Source organism: Acanthochromis polyacanthus, chromosome 17 (genome assembly GCF_021347895.1).
Source record: "Acanthochromis polyacanthus isolate Apoly-LR-REF ecotype Palm Island chromosome 17, KAUST_Apoly_ChrSc, whole genome shotgun sequence".
Classification (NCBI taxonomy): Eukaryota; Metazoa; Chordata; class Actinopteri; family Pomacentridae; genus Acanthochromis; species Acanthochromis polyacanthus.
In genome coordinates this window covers 27879123-27904028 of record NC_067129.1, presented here as the reverse complement: position 1 = coordinate 27904028, position 24906 = coordinate 27879123, and the positions used below count along the sequence as shown (strand labels likewise).

Here is a 24906-nt window from a genome sequence, read left to right as displayed (position 1 = left end):
TGCATGGATAGATAGATGGATGTATGGATGGATGATGGATGGATAGATGGATGGATGCATGGATGGATAGATGGATGTATGGATGATGGATGGATAGATGGATGTATGGATGGATGATGAATGGATAGATGGATGTATGATGGATGTATGGATGGATGATGGATGGATAGATGGATGGATGCATGGATGGATAGATGGATGGATGGATGTATGATGGATGTATGGATGGATGATGGATGGATGGATGGGTGATGGATGGATGGATTGATGTATGGATGGATGATGATGGATGGATAGATGGATGGATGGATGATAGATGGATGTATGATGGATGGATGGATGGATGGATGAATGGATTATTGTTATTATTGTAATTATTAATAATTTATATAAACAAACACAAGTTAAGAAATCACATAAAATAAAGCAGCTTTAATCGTTCTCAGCCGTTAAACTAGAGATGTTGAGTTTTATATATATTTATATATATTTACACACACAGTCAGATAAAATTGATTTTATTCAGTCACTGTGTCTAATTTCAGAAACATTTTCAGTTCTAAATGTAAATTTATTTAATTTATAAGTTAATTCATGCATTAAAAAGTAAATATTACAAAAGTTATTATAAATTTGCATTTTTTGGATGGCAAAATAATAGACTTTCTTTTAATAAATATGTTCTTAGTTACAGTTAGAGAGATTTATATACAAATAAGCAGTTTTTGTAATTTTCATGTAATAAAATATCTGTAAAATCTGTTATTTCAGAGATATATTTAGAGAATTTAGTTTCGGTTATTAAGTCAAAAATAAATGTTTCTGAATTTATGATAAACTTGTGAATGTATTTTAACAGTTAAAAATCATTTTCTGCTCATTTTATTATTTTTTGTGTAAATTCTATTTTTAGAAACGTGTTGATAATTTTGTGAACTTTAACAATGCTGTTTTTTTTACTTTATTCTGTTAATTTTGTGTGATTTTTCTTTAAAATGTATATTTTTTAAGTTTTCAATATAATTTTATTTGACTCCAGTACTTCTTTACTGTTAACGGTCATTGTCTGTAATTTAAATATTTTTAAAATAATTTTATTCCAGGTTTTTAGTATCATTTTAGATCAGATGATCTCTGCAGCATTTTAGAGTTTTGCTGATATTTTTGTGTAATAAAATTTAAAAAAAATAAAGCTACAGAACCTCTTTTATGTGTAATTTCAGAGACATGTTCTGGTCCTTCAAGTCCAGGTGTTCAGGAATAAACAGGATCAGGATCTGAACTGGAGGATCTTCACTTTGTCTTTTAACATTTGATGCTTCATGAAGCTGCACAGAGTCTGCGCACTGATCTGCTGCACAACAAATACACACACAGACACGCGCACGCACGCACGCACCTCTGTCAGCCTCCAGCTCTGATCTCAGTCCAGTTCTACTGAGAACCTTTAGGTCGGATCCTCTTTAATGAATCTGGATCAGCGTCGTGTCCTCACAGCTGCGGTTAAACGCGGCGGCCGGTCCTCACAAAGCTACCACTGTCCCCCCACTAACACACACACACGCGCAGAGAGATCCTGCCTTTGCGGAAGCCGGAGGAGCCGAGGCGGCGCTAAATTAAATTAGCATACTAACTAGTTATCTGTGGACGGACGGACGAACGGAGCTGCTCGACACTCACTCGTTTCCTAAAGTCAAGACTCCAGCGGGTCCGGCCTCATTTTGTCGGGATCTTCCTGCCGTCCGCCTGCCGAGGAGATGGGGGACAAGGCGGGCACCAGGTAGGACGGCTAGCGGCTAGTTAGCTTCGGTTCTCACGCACTTAGCTAACAGCGGCGCTGCTGCTCCGGCCGGGGGGAGTTTTTACCGGCCCGGGTGGCACGGATTCATCTACTTTACGGTGAAAAAAAAGCCCGACCCGGGGAGCACTGAGCGCCCCCCCGGTTCGTGCTTGAAGCCCCAAGACGATGACCTCGTTGGTTAGCCGAGCAGGGTGGGGTTAGCTAGCCGCGGAGCTCCAGCCTCCGATCACTAATCCGGTGAATTTCAACCTCCAGCCAGCGGACAGAACTGGTCCAGAAATCAGCCTTAAACACCAAACCAGTGGCAGCAGATGTTTAACCTGAAACACGCGGTTTATTTGTTGTTAAATCAGAGTAAATATCCTCCAGGTTTAGTCCCGGGGACAGGAATTCCCACGGTGCTTTTCTACTAAATACGGCCGAAACGGTGCCGTTAGTGGGCGACATCGACCCGCGGAAATCCGCGGTTGAAGTCCAGATTTCACTGAGTTATTCCGTTAATTAACGGATTGTGTTGATGCCGATTTTAACGGCAGAAATGAGTGAACCATGAAACGCTCAGGTTCGTGTTTGTTCCGCTTCTTTCCAGCAGCTTTGACTGAAAACAGCGTTTCTGCGGCGGACCCTGGAGTTAGCATCAGGCTAATCTGGTACCGCAGGCTAATTAGCTGAGATGTGTTCAGACGAGCTGGAAGCTTCTCTGGGGACGTTTCTAAGCAGGTTTACTGTAAACAGCAGATAAACAGTGAGGTGGTTCGGGGTTATCGGCCTGTGGTCGGTGGTTCTGCGTGTTTCCAGCAGGTAACCGGGTTTTTATTCCGTCCAGCTGTCAGATAAACAGAAAGGAGCGGATCGGCTGTTTACATCTGAGCTGCTGGAGTTTAGAGCCTCCTCTGGTCTGATGAGAGGAAACAGGTAGAAAGTGATCAGCCGATTGCAGATCGATCACTGTCATTATGGATGTGATCAGAAGCTGTTGGATCGATCAGATTTATGATCAAACTGCAGCTTGATCATTCATTCTGCAGAAGTTTAACCCTAGAAACCAGAGAAATGCTGCTGCTGATCAGAGTTTTGGTCTGTAAATGTCAGAAAATAATGAAAATAAGCTCAGAAATATTCAGTTTATTATCACAGAAAGAAACCAGAAAATATTCACCTTTGAGAAGCAGAAATTCACATTTTATTTTCGTAATATTGCTCAAATCAAACAGTGTCTGTTAATCATTTACTTAATGTTTTATTTCTAATTAAATATTTATGTGTTGACATGAACTGTGTCTTAATTTAGAAATAGTTAAATAAATAAATATGAGGTAAACAGTTTCAGCTTTTAGGAAAAAAATAACTATTTGTGAAATTATGATAAATTTGCAAATATATTTTAGCAGCAAAAATGATATAAAAATTCTAATATAATTACATTTTTGTGTAAATTCTGTCTTATTTTATATGCTGTTGATAATTTTGTATATTTTAAAATACATTTTTTACTTCATTCTATTTTTGTGTAATTTTCTGAGATTTTTTTAGGTTTTTAATATAATTTTATATTTTTGTGATTTTTGATTGATTAACTGTCTGATTTTAATTATTCTAAACCAGTTCAAACTGTGGTTATTCTTGATTTAAACATTTTTTTATAATTGTATTGATCATTTTGTGTATCTTTGAAATGTTTTTTTAAAAACATAATTTGTGTTTGTCTGATATTTTATATATATTTTCTAAACTTCAAAATTTTTCTCTTTTGCATTTTTATACCATTTTTAAAATATTATTTTCTCTAAAAATGCTAGTTTGATAGAATTTTTGTGTAAATTTAGTCTATTATTATTATAATTGTCTGAATAAGTTTACTAAATACTTAGAGATAAATCGATTCAGTGTTTTGTATAAAAATAATCAGAATGGTTTAATTTATGATTTGACACAGAAATGTTTAAATATTTCTGCCGGTTTCAGCGTCTGCAGAGAAGCTTTGTTGGTTTTCTGTCCTAATGAAGTGAATTTAGTTTTCATCCGTTTATTGATGGTTTGACCTCCGTCTGATCGATCGCTGCTCACACAAACAATCTGATCAATAATAGTGATTTATTAAATGTAATAATGAGAACAGAAGCTTCTTTTCTCTGTGGTTTGAACAAAACAAACTGACTGAAGCAGAAACTCAAACATTTTCTTTTTTCTCTGGAAGCAACGTTTTAGTTGTTTCTTCCTGAAAACAGTCGATTTCTTTTCTTTAACCACAAACAGGAGAATCTGGTTTAACTTTTTAATTCCACCTTAGTTCAGTTTATCAGGAAGTCAATTAAAAGAGTTTTACATTAAAATAACAGCAGATATCTGGAAAAGAACTAAAATTCAGGTTTTAATAGGATTTTATGATCAAATACTGTCAAATAAATAATATATTTATATTATTCTGGACATTTCTGACAGCTTTGGTCTTTTAAGTTTAATAAATTAAAACTTTTCTATGGTTTCATCTTTGATTAAAACAAAAATAACAGTTTACTTTTCTTTGTCATTGTCGTCATACATAATTTTGCATAACAGCAAAAAATCTGTCAAATAAAGAGAATTTTCAGAAATGTAGAAGAAATGAGCTTTTATTAAACTACCTCATAAATGTAAGCGTTTGTGTGATTTTATCTGTGAAACAACTATATTTGACTGTTCAAAGTCAAATTCTGATGTAGTTTTAGGATTAAATAATGTAAAATCACTAAATCCTTTATGTTGTAGTTTTATGGACGTTTCTGACAGCTTTGGTCCTTTAGGTTTAATAAATTAATGCTTTTCTCTGATTTTATCGAATTTTATTTGTGATTAAAAACAAAAATAACAGTTTGGTGTTTGTTTGTCATTATTAGACATATTTTTTGTATAAAATAAAAACAAAATAACAGTAATGTAACAATATTTTTCAATGCTGTAGAAGCAGAAACAACTTTTGTATAAACCAGAGGTCTGATGTGGATTTTATTGACAGTTTTGAGTTGTTTGTTGTTTTTAACTCTTACATTTGTGCCTCTGTGTGGTTTTCTTTGATATTTTCTGTATTTTAACAGATCAGTGAACTGAGATCAGATTTAATAAACGTGTTCAGGCTTCAGGTTTAATGATTATTGATGGGTAGATCATTAGACAGCTGATTATTGGTGTTCTCTCTGCAGCAGGAAGTTCAGCCTCAGAGTTCAAACCATCGACAGAAAAACGTCTGAATCAGCTTAGAAACGTAGAAACGGTCAACAGAAACCCACAGGAAGGAAAAGTTTAACTGATGTGACCTCAGTTCACTGGTTGATCTGCTAAATTACACAAAATACAAAATAAAAGCACGAATCGAAGCGTTAAATATAAAAAACACCAAAACTGTCTGTAAAATCCACGTTAAACATCTGTTTTAATAAATGCTGTTTCTTCTTCTATGGTACTAAAAAGAATATTAATTAACAGATTTTTTTGCTGTTATTTGTATAAAAATATGTAAAATAACCGCAAAGAAACTCATTGTTTATCATAGAGAAGTATTTAAAATATTATTTGTTTTTATGAACAGTGTTTTTTTCTTTTGCAGTATTTGATCATAAAATTACACGAAAACCTGAATTTTAATCATCAAATCTATATTTATTGTACAGATATGTAAATTCTCTATTAAGGAATAATAACTCAGTCTTTAAGCTGTTTATTCAATATTTTTCTCAGTTTTTATTGACAGATAAACTCCACTAAAGTCACCAAAACAGAATTCACCTTTTTACTGTAGAAAAGAAGAAATGAGGCCAAACGCAGACTGTTTATTGTTTTAATCACTTATTCTTTAAATCATATTTATGGTGTTAATAGTAATTGATAATTCTAAAAGTGATCGGTTTCCTGTGAAGTTGATGCTGAAAGCTGAACGTTTTCTGGTGTTTTTACTGTAAAAATGATTCTTCAGTCATTCTTTAGTGACTTTAGGGACATTTTTCTGTACATTTCTGTTGTTTTGTGTTTTTTCTCAAAGGAGAGTCTGTTGTTGAAGACAAAGCAGACTATAACGAGGATAGAATGATTTATTATTAATATTTAACGTTGGAGCTTTTCTTTTCTAAAAGGTAAACTTTCTTTAGATATTTTCTGTTCTTTAAATCAAACGCTTGTGGATGTAGATCTGTCCTCATCATGTCAGGAATCAGCCTTTAATTTCCTCTCAGCTGCTTCATGAAGTCAGGTAGACGCTCCAGTGATGTCACGGGTGGGCGGGGCTTCCTGCTGCAGGTGATGTCACGGGTGGGCGGGGCTTCCTGCTGCAGGTGAAGCTGGTGGAGTTTCTGAGCAGCAGTCAGTGGAGCGTTAAAACGTGTTTACCGCCTGTTTTCTGCTTTTATTCCCTCAGCAGGTGATTTATCAACACGTTTCCTCCAGAGAGCAACTGAAGGAGAAAAACATGAAACCACAAAAACACTGTCAGGATTAATATGTTAGAAATAATATCATAAAATTAATATGTAATGTAATACAGTTCATCTTTTATTCAATAATATAATTAGTATCGTATAGTTAATGATATAATATGTAAAATAATATAATCATACTAAGAATATAAAACTGATTCAGTAGAACATTGTTGTGTTTTTGTCAGTTTTTTAATATAAATATAATTTTTTCACACTACATTTAATTTTACTACTAGTTAAGACTAGTTTTAGACTGATTTAGGACTAGTTTTAGACTCAGTTTTAGACTGATTTAGGACTTGATTTTGGTATAAAGGACATAAATATTAGCTTTGTGATCTGGACAGCAGCAGTGTTTCACATTTTCATGAGTAAAACAGGAAGTGTTTGACATTTGTAGACGTTTACTTTGAACGTGACTGAAACTAGTGGTTGATGATTAAATGCTTTCAGTTTGAAGCTGATCTTCTGTTTAAACCTGAACCTGAGTGGAAGTAAAGAATTCCTGACAGAAATGAGAAAATGAAATGCTCTGTTTACTAGGGCTGAATGACTTTGAAAAGTTCCGATAGACTTTTATTTTTTCTCTTCTCCGGTCTGGATTCATTCCCAAACATCAGCTTCCAGATTCCTGCAGCCACAGATGGAGGAAATGTTCTGCAGCAGATGTTTAGTTTTGTGTGAACATCTGGAGGAAAAAATCAACTTTAATGGATATTTTCACTGTTGTGGTTCTTTATTTATTCATCTGTCTGTAAAATAACAGTAATTATGTGATTATTAAGTAAATATTTCCATATTTAGATGCTGTAGTCTGAGAGTTTTTGGTTTTTCTGCTTGAGAATGTCCATAAATAATTAACTGATTATCACTGATGAATTTATTGTGAATCAGCTCTAATTGATATAAATGACCACAGATTTAATGACGATATGATGGCATTTGAGGCTGATTTAAGTCATTAAATTGGAGATAATTGTGATGTTTATCCGAACACAGTTCTTTTTTTGCCCCCAGAATTCATCCTGTAGTTGAGTCTTTTGTTGTGTTTCACTGTAAATTTAACATTTTTGGGGTCAAATAAAACCAGATATTAGATGAAACCACCTTTGGCTCTGGAACACTGATCAGTAATGACATTAATAGTCTGTAGAACCACAGAAAGCAGCTCAGTGTCGCTTTATTTCCACCCATCTCTGTCGTGTTTTTGTGTTTTCTGCAGATAAAAACACCACAGCAGTAAATAAGCCCCAAGCACCAAAACTGGAGCCACAAAAACCTGTAAATCAGTTTTAATTCGTGCTTTGAAGTGCTCTAAATATAACCGTGGTGTGGAAAGGATCAGCGCTCCGACAGGAAGCTGGAGCTGCTGTAAACATTTACTGGCTGCTAAAGCAGAGAAAGCAGCAGCAACAAGCCGGCCGACGCTTCCTAATCTGGTTCTACAGCTTGACGTCTTTGAGTTTCTCCAGAACGTCAACAAACCCGAGTTACGAGGACGAACCGACGCGTCCCAGGGTTCTGTTGTCGAAGGAAGTTTCACCTCCATCGCTGTGCTGCTCATGGGAAGGGTTCAGGCTTTTTAAAGTGCTGAGGAGCGTCGGTGTTTTTCTGTAAACCTGCTGCACTTCTTCACCTGAACCCGGTGTTTAGAGGAACCGGCGTCCTGGAGAACTCTAAGGTTCCACGGCTCTCCTGTAGACTCGGTGCCCTCGTGTGATCCAGACTCCATCAGAACGTCGTCAGGGCTCTGGTTCTACATGTGTTTTGGACCTGGTTCTAGACTAGATTTAGACATGTCTTGGACCTGATTCTGGGCTGAGTTTGTACTTGATTTTTTTGACTGACATAGGACTTTGTTTTGGAGTTTGTTTAGAACCTGGTTTTGGATTTGATTTAGTTTTTGACTTAAACTCATTTAAGGATTAGTTCTGGACTTGGTTCTAGGCTAGTTAAGAGACACGGTTTTAGATTGATTTAGGACTAGTTTTACACTTGAGGTTGGAGAGATTCAGGACTGGCTTTGGACTTGGTTTTAGACTGATTTAGGCCACAGACATTCGTGCTCTGGTTCAAGAACAATTCGGGACTAGTTTTAGACATGTTTCGGACCAGGTTCTAGACTAGTTTTAAATGTGTTTTGGACCCTGTTCTAGACTAGATTTAGATGTGTTTTGGACCTGGTACTGGGCTGAGTTTGTACTTGATTTTTGACAGACTGAGGACTTAGTTTTCAACTAGTTTTGGAGTTTGCTTAGGACCTGGATTTGGATTTGACTTCGGACTGGTTTTAGACTGATTTTGGACTAGGTTTAAACTGGGTAAGGATTTTAAGGGTTTTGGACTTAGTTCTGGGCTGGTTAAGCAACTTGGTTTTAGACCTATTTAGATCTAGTTTTGGACTTGGTTTTAAATTGATCAAGGACAAGTTTCTGACTTACTTTGAGACTGATTTAGGATTAGCTTTGGACTTGATGTGTGAATTTCTCTTTGGAGATTAATAAAGTATCGATCTCTCTATCTCTCTCTTGGTTTTAGACTGATTTAGGACTTGGTTTTAGACTAGATGAGTAAAGTGTGGAGGTCTTTATGGGATAAAATGAGTCATTTAGACGTCAGATATCGTCCAGATGTTTTTTTTAACATTTGAAGTCGACTGACTCGTATCTGGAGATTAAACAGCTGCTGGAGCATTTATTTACAGGTTATTTATGTTTTAATGTGACATTTAGACACACAGGTGGTTTAGGTTTGTTGTCGTTAGTTTCAGTCAGTTCATCGACGGGCGCTGAAGCCTGTGGTGTCCATCCCATAATAACCCGGTCATATATACTGAGTTTCTCACCTCAACCACTTCCCTTGTCGGTTTCAAACGAGGCCACTGTTTATTTCAACACAGGGCAGGAAGCTGAGACACTTCCTCAGATTATTTAGACAGAAGCTGCAGGTTTCCCTCCTCAGCTGTAAACTGAAGCACATCAACACCAGTGAAACCCAAAAACTAACACCAGCTTCTATTCTCTCCTCTTTCTGTCGTCTTTTCTCTGCTTTACAAACTTCTCAGAGTTTTCAAGAAGTCGAGCCCCAACTGTAAGGTGAGTTTATTCACTCTGCAGAAAGGAAAAAACACACTTTTATCTCAACCTGAAGACCAGCAGAGGCAGAAGTGACGCGTTTAAGCTTCATATTCCTCTTTTACAGGCTGGAAGTGTTGAGACACACTTTGTTTTAGAGAAGTTAGACGCTATTATTCTACAGAACAATGACGTCTGGAAGACAAAAAGATATTCTCAGAACAAAAGGGCGTTTTTAAACTTGATAAACTGGTAATTATTTGGGTTTGTTCACAATAAAACATCCCAGAATATTAGTCGGTAAATATAACCCAAACCTCCTGCAGCAACATTTGACCCCCAGTGAAATCTGAACTTTTTTCTTTTCATAATTGGCATCATAACATTTGAATCACCACTGATAAATCAGCTGCAGGAAATAGTCCAAGACCTGCATGAATCCAAATAACAGGAACAAATGTCAGTCGCTGTTTGTAGAGTCTGAACAATCATCAGTTACCTTCTAAATGTTTGACATTCTGCAGATCAACATGTACCTTGAATCTGAGTAGTTTGAGAGTCGCTGCTGTAATTCTGTTCACGCTAAAACAAGTTTTCTTATTCAGTCCCTTTCTTAAAAGCAGTAAAATAACAGAGTGGTTCCTAACCTTCCCTTTTCTTCAGTGTTTTTATTCATGAGTCGTCGTTATGGATTATAAACGCGTACTAATGTGAGACTTGTTCTGTGCAGGTGACAGTTTATCTGGGAAAGCGAGACTTTGTGGATCACCTGGATCACGTGGACCCAGTAGGTGAGTCTGAACATCAGGAGGCATCTAAAGGCGCTTTGCTGCTAGCACTTTCTCGGCTTGACTCAGTTTAGGTCGTTTTCCATTACAGTTGAGTAGCACCTCATCGTGGGTGGAGTCGCAAAACACTCACCGTCCTCCAACATGGTCTCGCGTTGAGACTAGGGATGGCTCGATACCACTTTTTCACATCCGATATCGATACTGCAGCTTTGAGGATCGGCCGATACCGATCCGATACCGATATGATTCTTTTTGTCAGTCTAAAAGTTGTTAATAATACATGGATGTAATTTGCTTGACACTGACATCTAAAAACACCACGTTCATTTTACAACAGCTGTTCTGGTCCCCTAAAGAAAGAAGGAAAACATGTGACAACAAGTTCTGTGTAACTGCTGTGGCTTTATTAAAACTTGAAGCTCACATCACTTTTAACAGCGTTTGTAAACACAACAGACCCAGCTGCACCATTCAGATGTTTGAAATAAAACTGCAACTTGGTGCACATATTTAAATTAAACTAAATAATCCCAGTGTGTAAACAGAAAAGTCACATTACACCTCAAAGGCATTGCAAGGCTGCAGTAAATAATTTTATGAATTAACATAAAATAATAGCATCTCCACTAGAACAATGTAGGTAGAACTCAGTAAGTTACACATGGCTTCTCAAGACACACAATCAGAACAATAAAAATCTAGGCTATACACCTGATTTGCTGCACCACAACAAAACAGAAAAACAAGGGTAAACAGTGACAGTGCAATCTAGTGTCTTTCTTCTTTTGCATGCAGCCGCTGATGTTGTACTGAATGTAAAACACTCATGACACTAAATATTAGAATGAACACTATTCCAGTAGTCACATTATGTTCACAGAAAACAATAAAACATGCTGGCTGCCTGATGTTGAACTGAAAATACTTAAGCTACCTTTTCTTGCAACATGAGGGACAGATTTTTCTTCAGAAAGATGAACATTTCAGCCTCCACAGCTGTCAGTCTGCTCCTTTTTTCATCAGTAATGTTGGAGGCTGTGCTGAAGAGCCTCTCACTCTCCACACTTGTTGAAGCTGTGCAAAGTAATTTAGCAGCCGTGATGCCAAGGAGGGCAGTCTCCCAGGTGTGGGATGAATAATTTCTATTCTTTTCTATTGTTAACTGGTCCAATAAAATAACAATAATAAATGATTTATGTACAAAGTGTTTAGTATAATTAAGTATAGTACTTATGTATAAAGCACTAGACATATATTGGTACCACGTCTTGCATTCTTGGGGGAGTCCAATTTTAAATAGGGAGATATAAAGTTTTCTCAGTGAACAATTATTTTATTGACATGTGTACAACACTGATGGAATATAAACAATATCTGGGGATTAAACCCTGTCCTAACATTCTCATGTGAGTGAAGCTGAGAGCAGCGTAGGATCTCCTTCTGATGCCATTTAGACACCGGTGGGGTGGACAGGAGGAGAGACCCGTCACCTAATCATATTTAACAGGAAAACATGTCCACAGTTCGCTACTTAATCACATTTAACCCGATAAACAGTAGAAAACAACAAAAAAAAAGAGTAAACATACAACAGAAAAGCCGTCAAGTGGCCACAGAGTGAAATGTAAGGCGCACGCGTTCACGCGAAGGGGGAGTCGGATTTTTCCGAGGGGTCTAAAAATACTACAACAACCCACATTTTCCACCACACAAGGTGGTTGGTCATCCAGCAAAATGAACTCGACAATTTTCTCTGTTATATTTTGGCGTTGCAGAGAGTTTTGTACTCTTCTGTAGTGCTTCCTGCAACGATGTTTGCCGCGGTTCACTTTCTGTTTTGCACTCGCCTGTAAAAAGTCTCCGTACTGCTTTCCATGATGCTTCTGCAGATGCTTTATTAAGTTCGTTGTGTTAAAATGTCCGGTTTTGCTTCCACCCTTTGAGACACTCATTTTGCAAACATTGCACTCAGCTATTTTACTTTTCTCCTCCTTTCGCATTTAGTAATTCCACATGGAAGAGATGACCACAGCTCTCCAGGCTTCTGTTCACTCTCTGCTCACGTGACGAAAACACGGGCACATGGCAACCATGGCAACAGCTCATCTGTGTTACGGCATGTCGTGAAAAGTGAAGATGAGGATATATGAGACAGATTGGGCTTATGGATCGGATCGAACGAGTTCTAATAAAAAACTCCGATGCTCGATCCAGTCATTTTGGCCTGGATCGAACTCGATATCGATCCAGCGGATCAGATCGAACCATCCCTAGTTGAGACCACTCCTCTTCCCATTGCTCGCCGGTCGGTGCCCTTAAATGGCGTCCATTAGGTTAAACCACTTCCAACTCCTCGGGTTTGACCCACTCTGGCCGTTGTGATCCTTGATGGACCGATAGTCACTTTTGAGCTTCTTCAGCTTCTCCAGACTTCGCCCATGGTACAGGTCTGGTGTGTCGTCACTCCCTGTTCAATCAGTGGCCTGCACTCTGTACACGTCACATTCTCAGCTCCATTCAGCTCGCTGGGAACCCCGGCCCAGTAGGAACTATTTTAGTACCTGGTACCAGGTACTACGTCCTGATGGAAAACCTCACAAACCGAGTAGAGTCGAGCCAAGTAGGTTCTAGTGGAAAAGCGCCATAAATGGTGAAACATCTATAGGTTCTCAGTGATCCAAAGGGCTTCAATAGAACCAGTAAAGATTTTTGAAGATGTTTCACCTTCATCCCTAAGATTCTGAATGATTGGAGGAGAGTTTCAGGTGTTTGTTGCCTTCACACATGATTTAAACATTTAAGGTGGTCGACAGAACAACTTCTCAGGTCCTTAGGATGCAGTAGTTAGATCCCTCCACAGGCAGTACAGTTCACAGTGAGCCATGTGAGTCTTTATTTTTACAAACCTCGATTTATGCTGACGAGCCTCCAGTCATGATTTTCCAGTCAGTGGCAAGCCTCGATTCATGTGAGGTTCCAGTTGCCGATGATTCAAGCTGTTCAGGTTGCTAAAAAGCCTCGAGTCATATGAGGTTTGAGATGTGGATGGGCCTAGAATCATCTGAGTGGTTGTTCAAGGACAAGCCTCGATTCATGCTGGTTTTGAGACACGGATGAGAGTTTCAGGTCATTGATTAGCCTCAGTTCTTGGGAGTCTTGTCATTATTTTGCCTCGATTCATTTTAGCATCAAGCTGCTGATAAGTGTCAATTAATGCCAGTTTTGAGACATTGTTGAGCCTCGATTCATGTCAGTTTTGGGTCGTTGCAGAGCCTCGGTTCATTGGAGTTTCTGGTTGCTGATGAGTTTTTGACTTGTGTGTTTTGAGACTCCGATGACCTATGATGGGCATGAGTCTCCAGGTTTTGGTGAACCTTGATTCATTGGAGTTTGGGTTGTGGATGATCCTCAATTCATGGCAAGGCAGCTTTATTTGTACAGCACATTTCATACACAAGGGCAACTCAGTGTGCATGTTAGTTTCAGGTTGTTGTAGAGCCTCAATTCAGTGGAGTTTTGGGTCACTGACAAGCTTCAATTAAGAGTTTTGAGACACTACTGAACCTTGATTGTCGGAGTCTCAGGTCCTCTTTGAGCCTCGATTGATGCGAGTCCCCGCTTGTTGGTGAACCTCAATTCTTCGGTGTTTTGGTTCATGACGTACCTCGATTCATGAAAGTATTGAGACATCGATGAGCCTCAGTTAGCTTCAGATTGTTGTCGAGCCTTAATTCATTGGAGTTTTGGGTCACTGACAGGCTTCAATTCATAAGAGTTTTGAGACACTTAATGGCTCAATTTGTCAGTGTCAGGTCCTTGTTGAGCCTCAATTCATTATGTGTCTCTGGTTGTTGCTGATTCACAATTCTTTGGAGTTTCAGGTTGCTGACAAGCTTTGACTTGTGAGTTTTGAGACTCTGCTGAGTCTTGATTGAAGTGAGTTTTCAGTTGTTGGTGAACCTTGATTCGTCTGTGTTTTGGGTTGTGGATGTACCTCAAGTCATGCAAAGTCCTCGATTCTATGGAGTTTCATTAACGAGATTCGAGTCGTGAATTTCGGGTCCTTTTACAACCTCGATCCATTGCAGTTTTGGGTCACTGACCACTTCGAATCATAACAGAGACACTGTTAGGCCTCGGTTTGTTTGAGTCTCAGGTCCTCGTTGAGTCTCAATTGATGTGAGTTTCCAGTTGATGGTGAACCTCGATTCTTTGGAGTTTCGGGTCACTGACAAGCTTGACATATGTGAGTTTTATGACACTCATGAGCCTTGAATCATGTTGGTTTTGGGTTGCTCATGAGCCTCCAGTCTTTGGAGTTTCAGGTCATTAACAAAGTTTTATTCATGTAAGCTTTTGGAATTCTCTATTTGTTGGTGATCCTCAATTCATCATGGGTTGCTCTTTAGCCTTGATGGATGTGAGTTTCCTGTTGTTAGTGAGCCTCGATTCATTGGAGTTTTAGATTGTGGATGATCCTCAAGTCAGGTGAGTTTCAGGTTAAAGTCAAACTTTCAGAAGGAGGTCATTTCTTCCAACATCAGTCAGACTGTACAATGCTGCATTATAAACTGGTCTACCTCTGTCACTGCCGCACCTTTCTCCCTCACTTCTGTGCAATAACTGTTATTTTTCAACCTCATGTAAATAGTCTTCTTTTAAAAAAAAAAAAACATCTGTGTATATAATGTTCTCTGTCTTTCTGAACTGTGTTTCTGTTTATTCTGTACTGTCTTTAAACTATTTTTCTCTCATTTGGAGCTGCTGTAACAGTGAACTTTCCCCACTGTGGGATAAATAAAGTTCATCTCATTCATATGAATTTCAAGTCATTGTTGGGACTCAGTTCATTGGACTTTCGACAAACTTTAAATAGTCCAAGTTATGAGATTAGCTTCGGTTCGTGTTAGTTTTGGGTCACTCATGACCTTCGATTGTTTGGAGTTTCAGGTCATAACTAAGCTTCCGTTTATGCCAGATTCAGGTAGTTGATGATCTTCAACTGAGCTGTGATGAGTTTAGTTGAGAATAAATCCGTGGATCAATCAGTCAGAACTCAGAAAGTCTCCTGGATGAAGGTGAAGCATGTAATATTCCTGAAAAAAAATTTAATTATTTGTCTAATTTAGAAGTGTTTCTAAAGACTGTTTCATCTCTGAATATTATGTAACGTGATCCTGTTGTAGTTTTATGGAATGTGTGACGTAAACCTGCATTTAAATCCTCTGTTTGAACCTGAACAGGTAAAACTACTGTGAACTTTAGTTTGATGCTGCTGTTGGTTGGTTTCAGATGGAGTCATCCTTGTCGACCCCGAATACCTGAAGGACAGGAAAGGTAGGTCTACCTCCACAGACTGTCAGAATAAAAGATTTATTCATCAGAAGAACAAACTCCTGGTCTGGTTTAGTGCTTAAAGCAGGTACATAATGAAATATTACCTGATGTCTTAGATCATAAAAATCTAATTAAAGACCTTTAATAGTCTTAAAATGTAATAAAAAGTCTATTTTTTGTTAATTTAAAGCTTTTTACTTCATTATTCATCTTTATCTGTCGTCCTAATTAAAGATTTCAAACATAATTGCTGTAAAAAGCTGCTAAACGAGTCACTATTGTGTAGTTTTAGACAATTTAATTTTCTTGTTATTGTTTGATTTTTAACAGATTTTCTGGACGTTTATTGGTGACAGATTCATGTATTTGTGTCTGTGAGAAGCAGCACAGTTTCATGTTTTAGTTTAAATCCACACTGGCGTCTCATTTCATCAGTGTTTCTTTCTTCCTTCCTGCTGTTCTTCCTCCTCTTTTCTTTCCTTTCATGGTTGTGAAACTCTGTTTCAGTGTCTCTGATTGAACTCTTCCTCTTTTTCATTCTTAAATAGTTTTAATTTAAATACAAAACCAAGATCACGTTTCTGCTGAAGTACAGCTGCTGCTGATGTTAGTTTATAGTTTATTATTCAACACTGCATCTAATTTGGTTTATTATATTTATATATAGTCAGTCTAAAGGTCAGGACCAATGGAAGCATTTTTCTCTTTTTTTTTTTGCTCACTTTATCACCATTGTCTTCTGTTTAAGATGATTTAACCCTCCTATTGTCCTCATTTATGTGCACCAAAAATATTGTTCTCTTGTCTGAAAAAATCCAAAAATTCAACAAAAAATTCCCCAAATTTATAAAAAAAAAATTGCAAAATCTTTAAGAAGAATATTCCTTAAAGTTTCCCCTAACAGTTTTTATTTAAAATCCCAAATTTGGCAAAAAAAAAAATGCAAACTTAAAAAAATATTTTTCAAATTCTAAATATTTTCAAAACAAATTTAAATTTTCTAAAAATTTCTAAAATACATATAGTGATTACATATATCAGTAAAAGTTTCAATAATTTCTTTAAGAATATTCGGAAAAAATCAACCAAAATCCAATGAATTTCACTGGCTTTTGGTTGATTTCTTTTTATCTGAATGTTCTTAAAGAAATTTTTTTCGTAATATTTCTTTTTTTCCCATGAAAAATTTTCAAAAAATTCCTGAAAATGTGGAAGTTTTCACTGTGAAAATATATATATATATTTTTTTCCCCACATTTTCAAACTTTGAAACAGGTCAGTTTGAGCTGCAGGACGACACGAGGGTTAATCAATACATTAACTGAGTTTTCAAACATTGACTCATTTAGACGACAAGTACATCATTTATTTGCCTCTTTGACTGAATTCAGGTACATTATAGAAATTAAATGTTAAAAAGCTTTACAAGAGCTGACCGTATTCATTACGAGATTTCAAAATAAATAAAATCATTTTAAATTTAGAATGAAAACCCAATGGAGTAGAGAAGCTGTGAAATGGAGAGTTGATCAGATAAATAGTTTATTAATTCTCCTCCTCTTCCTCAGTCTTCGTCACGCTCACCTGTGCGTTTCGATACGGACGTGAAGATCTCGACGTTCTGGGTTTGTCCTTCCGGAAGGATCTCTACATCTCAACCTTCCAGGTGAGACTCACCTGAGCACGTTTTAAATATCTGATGGATGCAGTTAAAGCCAGAGTTTCACACTGAAAACACGTGAACATCTGACCGAATACAAGGCGTTAATGTGGTTTAAACCAACTAGTTTTAGACAGATTTAGGACTAGTTTTAGACAGATTTAGGACTAGTTTTAGGCAGTTACAGGACTAGTTTTAGACTGATTTAGGACTAGTTTTAGACTGATTTAGGACTAGGTTTAGACTGATTTAGGACTAGTTTTAGACAGTTATAGGACTAGTTTTACACTGATTTAGGACAAGTTTTAGACTGATTTTGGACTAGTTTTAGACTGATTTTGGACTAGTTTTAGACTGATTTTGGACTAGTTTTAGACTGATTTTGGACTAGTTTTAGACAGTTATAGGACTAGTTTTAGACTGATTTAGGACTAGTTTTAGACAGTTATAGGACTAGTTTTACACTGATTTAGGACAAGTTTTAGACTGATTTTGGACTAGTTTTAGACAGTTATAGGACTAGTTTTAGACTGATTTAGGACTAGTTTTAGACTGATTTAGGACTAGTTTTAGACAGTTATAGGACTAGTTTTAGACTGATTTAGGACTAGTTTTAGACTGATTTAGGACTAGGTTTAGACTATTTAGGACTAGGTTTAGACTATTTAGGACTAGGTTTAGACAGATTTAGGACTAGTTTTAGACAGTTATAGGACTAGTTTTAGACAGTTATAGGACTAGTTTTAGACAATTATAGGGCTAGTTTTAGACTGATTTAGCACTAGTTTTAGACAGATTTAGGACTAGTTTTAGACTATTTAGGACTAGTTTTAGACTATTTAGGACTAGGTTTAGACTATTTAGGACTAGGTTTAGACAGTTATAGGACTAGTTTTAGACTGATTTAGGACTAGTCTAGTTTTAAACTGATTTAGGACTAGTTTTAGACAGTTATAGGACTAGTTTTAGACAGATTTAGGACTAGTTTTAGACTATTTAGGACTAGTTTTAGACTATTTAGGACTAGGTTTAGACTATTTAGGACTAGGTTTAGACAGTTATAGACTAGTTTTAGACTGATTTAGGACTAGTTTTAGACTGATTTAGGACTAGTTTTAGACTGATTTAGGACTAGGTTTAGACTATTTAGGACTAGGTTTAGACAGTTATAGGACTAGTTTTAGACTGATTTAGGACTAGTCTAGTTTTAAACTGATTTAGGACTAGTTTTAGACAGTTATAGGACTAGTTTTACACTGATTTAGGACTAGTTTTAGACTGATTTAGGACTAGTTTTAGACTGATTTAGGACTAGTTTTAGACTATTTAGGACTAGGTTTAGACAGATTTAGGACTAGTTTTAGACTGATTTAGGACTAGTCTAGTTTTAAACTGATTTAGGACTAGTTTTAGACAGTTATAGGACTAGTTTTACACTGATTTAGGACTAGTTTTAGACAGATTTAGGGCTAGTTTTAGACAGTTATAGGACTAGTTTTAGACAGTTATAGGGCTAGTTTTAGACAATTATAGGGCTAGTTTTAGACAATTATAGGGCTAGTTTTAGACAGATTTAGCACTAGTTTTAGACTGATTTAGGACTAGTTTTAGACTGATTTAGGACTAGTTTTAGACTGATTTAGGACTAGTTTTAGACTGATTTAGGACTAGTTTTAGACTGATTTAGGACTAGTTTTAGACTATTTAGGACTAGGTTTAGACTATTTAGGACTAGTTTTAGACTGATTTAGGACTAGGTTTAGACTATTTAGGACTAGGTTTAGACTATTTAGGACTAGGTTTAGACTATTTAGGACTAGGTTTAGACTATTTAGGACTAGGTTTAGACAGTTATAGGACTAGTTTTAGACTGATTTAGGACTAGTCTAGTTTTAAACTGATTTAGGACTAGTTTTAGACTGTTATAGCACTAGTTTTAGACTGATTAGGTTATAGGACTAGTTTTAGACCTTCTAGAACTAGTTTTAGACGTTATAGGACTAGTTTTTGATGTTATAGGACTAGTTTTAGACAGTTATAGGACTAGTTTTACACTGACTTAAGACTAGTTTTAGACGTCAGTACTAGTTTTAGACGTCAGTACTAGTTTTAGACAGTTATAGGACTAGTTTTAGACAGTTATAGGACTAGTTTTAGACAGTTATAGGACTAGTTTTAGACAGTTATAGGACTAGTTTTAGACAGTTATAGGACTAATTTTAGACAATTATAGGACTAGTTTTAGACAGTTATAGGACTAGTTTTACACTGACTTAAGACTAGTTTTAGACGTCAGTACTAGTTTTAGACGTCAGTACTAGTTTTAGACAGTTATAGGACTAGTTTTAGACTGATTTAGGACTAGGTTTAGACTATTTAGGACTAGTTTTAGACTGATTTAGGACTAGTTTTAGAGTAATTTAGGACTAGTTTTAGACGGTTATAGGACTAGTTTTACACTGATTAGGTTATAGGACTAGTTTTAGACCTTCTAGAACTAGTTTTAGATGTTAATGGACTAGTTTTAGACATTATAGGACTAGTTTTTGATGTTATAGGACTAGTTTTTGATGTTATAGGACTAGTTTTAGACAGTTATAGAACTGGTTTTACACTGACTTAAGACTAGTTTGACGTCAGTACTAGTTTTAGACGTTATAGGACTAGTTTTAGACATAGGACCAGTTTTACAGTGATTTAGGACTAGTTTTATACTGATTTAGGACTAGTTTTAGACAGTTATAGGACTAGTTTTAGACTGATTTAGGACTACTTTTAGACTGATTTAGGACTACTTTTAGACTGATTTAGGACTAGTTTTAGACTGATTTAGGACTAGTTTTACACTGATTTAGGACTAGTTTTAGAGTAATTTAGGACTAGTTTTAGACGGTTATAGGACTAGTCTTACACTGATTGATTGATATTTGGACTAATTTTAGACTGATTATTGGACTAGATTTAGAGTGATTTTATTTGAATAATATTAGAAGCTGCAACCACAGCTGTAAATCAGTGATATATTGACTAATGATGCTGTTTGTGTTCCAGGCTTTCCCTCCGGTGCCTGAGGAGCGTAAACCCAACAGCCGGCTACAGGAGCGTCTGCTGAAGAAGCTCGGCCAACATGCACATCCCTTCTACTTCACTGTGAGTCCGATAAAACCCACCGTATTAAAACAGAAACTCATTAAACCTGATAAGGTTAAAACATTTGTCTGTAAAAGCTTCAAATTTCCTGCTTCCTCTGTTGTCCAAACATTGTTCATAGTCCTTTAAAACGGCAAAAAATAGAGATTTTTACAGCTTAAATACACCATAATAAACACGTTGGTTACTATGGTTACGGTCAGGAGAGTTCATCAGGAAGCAGGACAACAAAGAGATGCAAAGTGACGACGGAGAGACGCAAAGTGACGACGGAGAGACGCAAAGTGACGACGGAGAGACGCAAAGTGACGACGGAGAGACGCAAAGTGACGACAGAGAGACGCAAAGTGACGACAGAGAGACGCAAAGTGACGACGGAGAGACGCAAAGTGACGACGGAGAGACGCAAAGTGACGACGGAGAGACGCAAAGTGACGACGGAGAGACGCAAAGTGACGACGGAGTGACGCAAAGTGACGACAGAGAGAGAGAGGGGCAAAGTGACGACAGAGAGAGAGAGGGGCAAAGTGACGAGAGAGAGAGAGACGCAAAGTGACGACAGAGAGAGAGAGGGGCAAAGTGACGACAGAGAGAGAGAGGGGCAAAGTGACGAGAGAGAGAGAGACGCAAAGTGACGACAGAGACGCAAAGTGACGAGAGAGAGACGCAAAGTGACGACAGAGAGAGAGAGGGGCAAAGTGACGAGAGAGAGAGAGACGCAAAGTGACGAGAGAGAGACGCAAAGTGACGACAGAGAGAGAGAGGGGCAAAGTGACGAGAGAGAGAGAGACGCAAAGTGACGAGAGAGAGACGCAAAGTGACGAGAGAGAGAGAGAGAGGGGCAAAGTGACGAGAGAGAGAGAGAGGGGCAAAGTGACGAGAGAGAGAGAGAGGGGCAAAGTGACGACAGAGAGAGAGAGACGCAAAGTGACGAGAGAGAGACGCAAAGTGACGACAGAGAGAGAGAGGGGCAAAGTGACGAGAGAGAGAGAGACGCAAAGTGACGACAGAGAGACGCAAAGTGACGACAGAGAGAGAGAGGGGCAAAGTGACGAGAGAGAGAGAGACGCAAAGTGACGAGAGAGAGACGCAAAGTGACGAGAGAGAGAGAGAGAGGGGCAAAGTGACGAGAGAGAGAGAGGGGCAAAGTGACGAGAGAGAGAGAGAGGGGCAAAGTGACGAGAGAGAGAGAGAGGGGCAAAGTGACGAGAGAGAGAGAGAGAGGGGCAAAGTGACGAGAGAGAGAGAGAGACGCAAAGTGACGACAGAGAGAGAGAGACGCAAAGTGACGAGAGAGAGACGCAAAGTGACGACAGAGAGAGAGAGGGGCAAAGTGACGAGAGAGAGAGAGACGCAAAGTGACGACAGAGAGACGCAAAGTGACGACAGAGAGAGAGAGGGGCAAAGTGACGAGAGAGAGAGAGACGCAAAGTGACGAGAGAGAGACGCAAAGTGACGAGAGAGAGAGAGAGAGGGGCAAAGTGACGAGAGAGAGAGAGGGGCAAAGTGACGAGAGAGAGAGAGAGGGGCAAAGTGACGAGAGAGAGAGAGAGGGGCAAAGTGACGAGAGAGAGAGAGAGGGGCAAAGTGACGAGAGAGAGAGAGAGGGGCAAAGTGACGAGAGAGAGAGACGCAAAGTGACGAGAGAGACGCAAAGTGACGAGAGAGAGACGCAAAGTGACGAGAGAGAGAGAGAGAGGGGCAAAGTGACGAGAGAGAGAGAGAGAGAGGGGCAAAGTGACGAGAGAGAGAGAGAGAGAGGGGCAAAGTGACGAGAGAGAGAGAGAGAGAGGGGCAAAGTGACGAGAGAGAGAGAGAGAGGGGCAAAGTAACGAGAGAGAGAGGGGCAAAGTGACGAGAGAGAGAGACGCAAAGTGACGAGAGAGAGACGCAAAGTGACGAGAGAGAGACGCAAAGTGACGAGAGAGACGCAAAGTGACGAGAGAGACGCAAAGTGACGACGGAGAGACGCAAAGTGACGAGAGAGACGCAAAGTGACGAGAGAGAGAGAGAGGGGCAAAGTGACGAGAGAGAGACGCAAAGTGACGAGAGAGAGAGAGAGGGGCAAAGTGACGAGAGAGAGAGAGAGGGGCAAAGTGGCGAGAGAGAGAGAGAGGGGGGGGGCAAAGTGACGAGAGAGAGAGAGAGGGGGGGGGGGCAAAGTGACGAGAGAGAGAGAGAGGGGGGGGCGCAAAGTGACGACAAAGAGTCACACAACGACCACAAAGAGACGCTACAAACTTAAAGCCGGTACCGTGTGTTTCTGACCTACATGTTGAACATTCAGCTGTTGTTATAATTTTATTATAATTTTATGCTGACTGATCTTCAGCTTCATGGTTTGTGTGTCTGTCTTTGTTGACTGGAACACAAACGTCAGGACAGTTGTGATGCCTGAGCCTCCGGAGTTTTCTGATAGGATGTGGTGACGTAGAGGAGGAAGCTTCTAATTAGACTAAAGTTGATCCACAAAGACTTCTTTCTCCATTTATTCCTCTTCATTATAGAGCAGCAGGACAAACTTCTGCTTCTAGAATGATCTAAATATGCTCTGAGTTTCACACAAACTGTCCAGTGTTTGCAGCGGGAAGCCGGAATTAAGGGGAAAGTTCACTGACGCGATGCTTTCTATCTGCAGATTCCTCAGAACCTCCCCTGTTCAGTCACTTTACAGCCCGGACCAGAGGACACCGGGAAGGTAACCACACACAATGTCACGTTTATATAGTCTGAAACACAACAACATCATGTTTATACATCTATACACACCACAACGTCACATTTATATAGTCTGAAACACAACAATACCTTTATTTATACATCTAAAACACACCACAACATCATGTTTATACATCCATACACAGCACATCATCACATTTACAGTCTGTAACATGATACCTTTATGCATCTTTAAACACCACAACATCACATTTATACATCTATAAACACCAGAACACAACCGGACGCAGTAAAACCACTAAAAAAGACAATATCAAGATTATTGTTAAATTTGTGTGTTAACCCTTTAAGCTTCAGTCAATTCCAGCCGTTTTCAGTACAAAAAATCGCTAATATTCTATTTTTAAATTTAAAAAAATGACGAAAAATACAGGGAATATTGGACGCACATCGCGAGGTGCATTTCCTTGAAAAGGACCGATTCCTGGATTATATACCGACTTCAGGACATGTTTTGGACAAAATATTTTACTGGCTTGTGTCATCTGGATGTAAAAGGTTGGATTATGGCCGTTTTTTGTGGAATCTTTTTTTCTGTGTGTAATAATAAACCCGGAAATGTGAGTCGCGCTGTGTGCGTTGAAGTCGTGTATAGAGAACGGATGGATGGATATTTGTTTTTGTCGGACAAATGTGTTTTTCTCACCCGCTGTGGTAATCACATCTGAAAGTGGTTTATACCGGCGGATTCATGAGAATCTAAGCTTTCCATCGGCGTATAGTGTTTGTATAATCGCGTTTGCAGCCGTCGGACATTCTTTAAATTCCTATGCAAATTAGTAGGTGTACCGCCGGCGGTACACCTACGACGCACTGAAGCGTAAAGGGTTAAAATCCAGATTATTGGAAAGTTTGTGTTAAAATCCAGATTATTGGAAAGTTTGTGTTAATATCCAGATTATTGGTAAGTTTGTTCATTAAAATTCAGATGTTTGTAAATTTTTTCATTAAAATCTAGATTATTGGCAAATTTGTGCTTTAAAATCCAGATTATTGGTAATTTTAAAAAAATCCAGATTATTGGTAAATTTGTTTAATAAAATCCAGACTACTGGGGTATTAATACAGTAAACCTGCTTCCTGATGCTCTTTTGACCTTTCCTAATATATAATTAAATGTTTGTAAAGTAAATAATTGTGTTGTCATTAGGGCTGGGCGATGTGACCAAAATGTTATATCCCGATACGATATACATCACGATATAGCATATTTTTGGTAAATTCCATGAATGAATGGGACCGGGCAGCGGCATACCTTACAAAGTACGGTAGTCTGATCCTTGTCGGTCTTTTTAAATCCAAACCACCGCCATATGACAGAAGTTCCCCCTCTTTTAGGTACAAGCTCGTCAGTTTGAGCTGGTTGTTCATCATCTTGTTGTTTAGATTGTTCTTCTGAGTCGAGTCCACCGTCTTCTTCCATAGCTGTTTGTTTTAGCCGCGTGCCAGTGTTGCCAACTCCTCAGTAAGGAAAGTCGCTGTTGGCTGTCCTAAAAGTTGCTAGAAGTCGCTAAATGACGTCATCGCCTAATTTGCATATTTCCCAGTTTGCATGTAATTGTAATCAACGTTGTAGGAGAGAGGAATAACGTTGTGGAAGAGACCAACAAGTGAGTATAAAACACCCAAAATATGTTTTAGAACTAGAGGCTAAATGCTGTGGTTTATTTTAGTATGACAGTGAAGAAACATTTCCATTTATATCCCGCTATGTAAGTCTGGATGGGATCTGTAGTGATTTTGCGCATGCGTGATTCATCTGCCGTCTGGCCTCAGAGTGATCAGACACTGGGACTGCTGCAGGGTTACTGGACTGACAGTCTGTGCTTTGGGAGGGGGAGAAGCTCACAGCAGCACCTGCTGCTTGTTGAGGACAGTAACTGCAGAATGATCCGAGTTTTCCTGT

At 38.3% G+C, this 24906-nt stretch overlaps 1 protein-coding gene across 2 annotated transcripts in view; it reads left to right on the top strand.

The window, feature by feature from the left end:
- Nucleotides 1-1427: 1427 nt before the first annotated feature.
- Nucleotides 1428-24906, top strand: part of LOC110967312 (arrestin red cell) — a 37744-nt gene continuing 14265 nt past the window's right edge. For both annotated transcript variants that reach the window (XM_022216885.2, XM_022216884.2), the window contains exons 1-7: nucleotides 1428-1780; nucleotides 9314-9344; nucleotides 10054-10114; nucleotides 15407-15451; nucleotides 17020-17117; nucleotides 20163-20261; nucleotides 22900-22959. In XM_022216885.2, coding sequence (XP_022072577.1) covers nucleotides 1758-1780; nucleotides 9314-9344; nucleotides 10054-10114; nucleotides 15407-15451; nucleotides 17020-17117; nucleotides 20163-20261; nucleotides 22900-22959 — 417 coding nt within the window. In that variant the 5' untranslated portion in view covers nucleotides 1428-1757. The remainder of the gene's footprint in view (nucleotides 1781-9313; nucleotides 9345-10053; nucleotides 10115-15406; nucleotides 15452-17019; nucleotides 17118-20162; nucleotides 20262-22899; nucleotides 22960-24906) is intronic.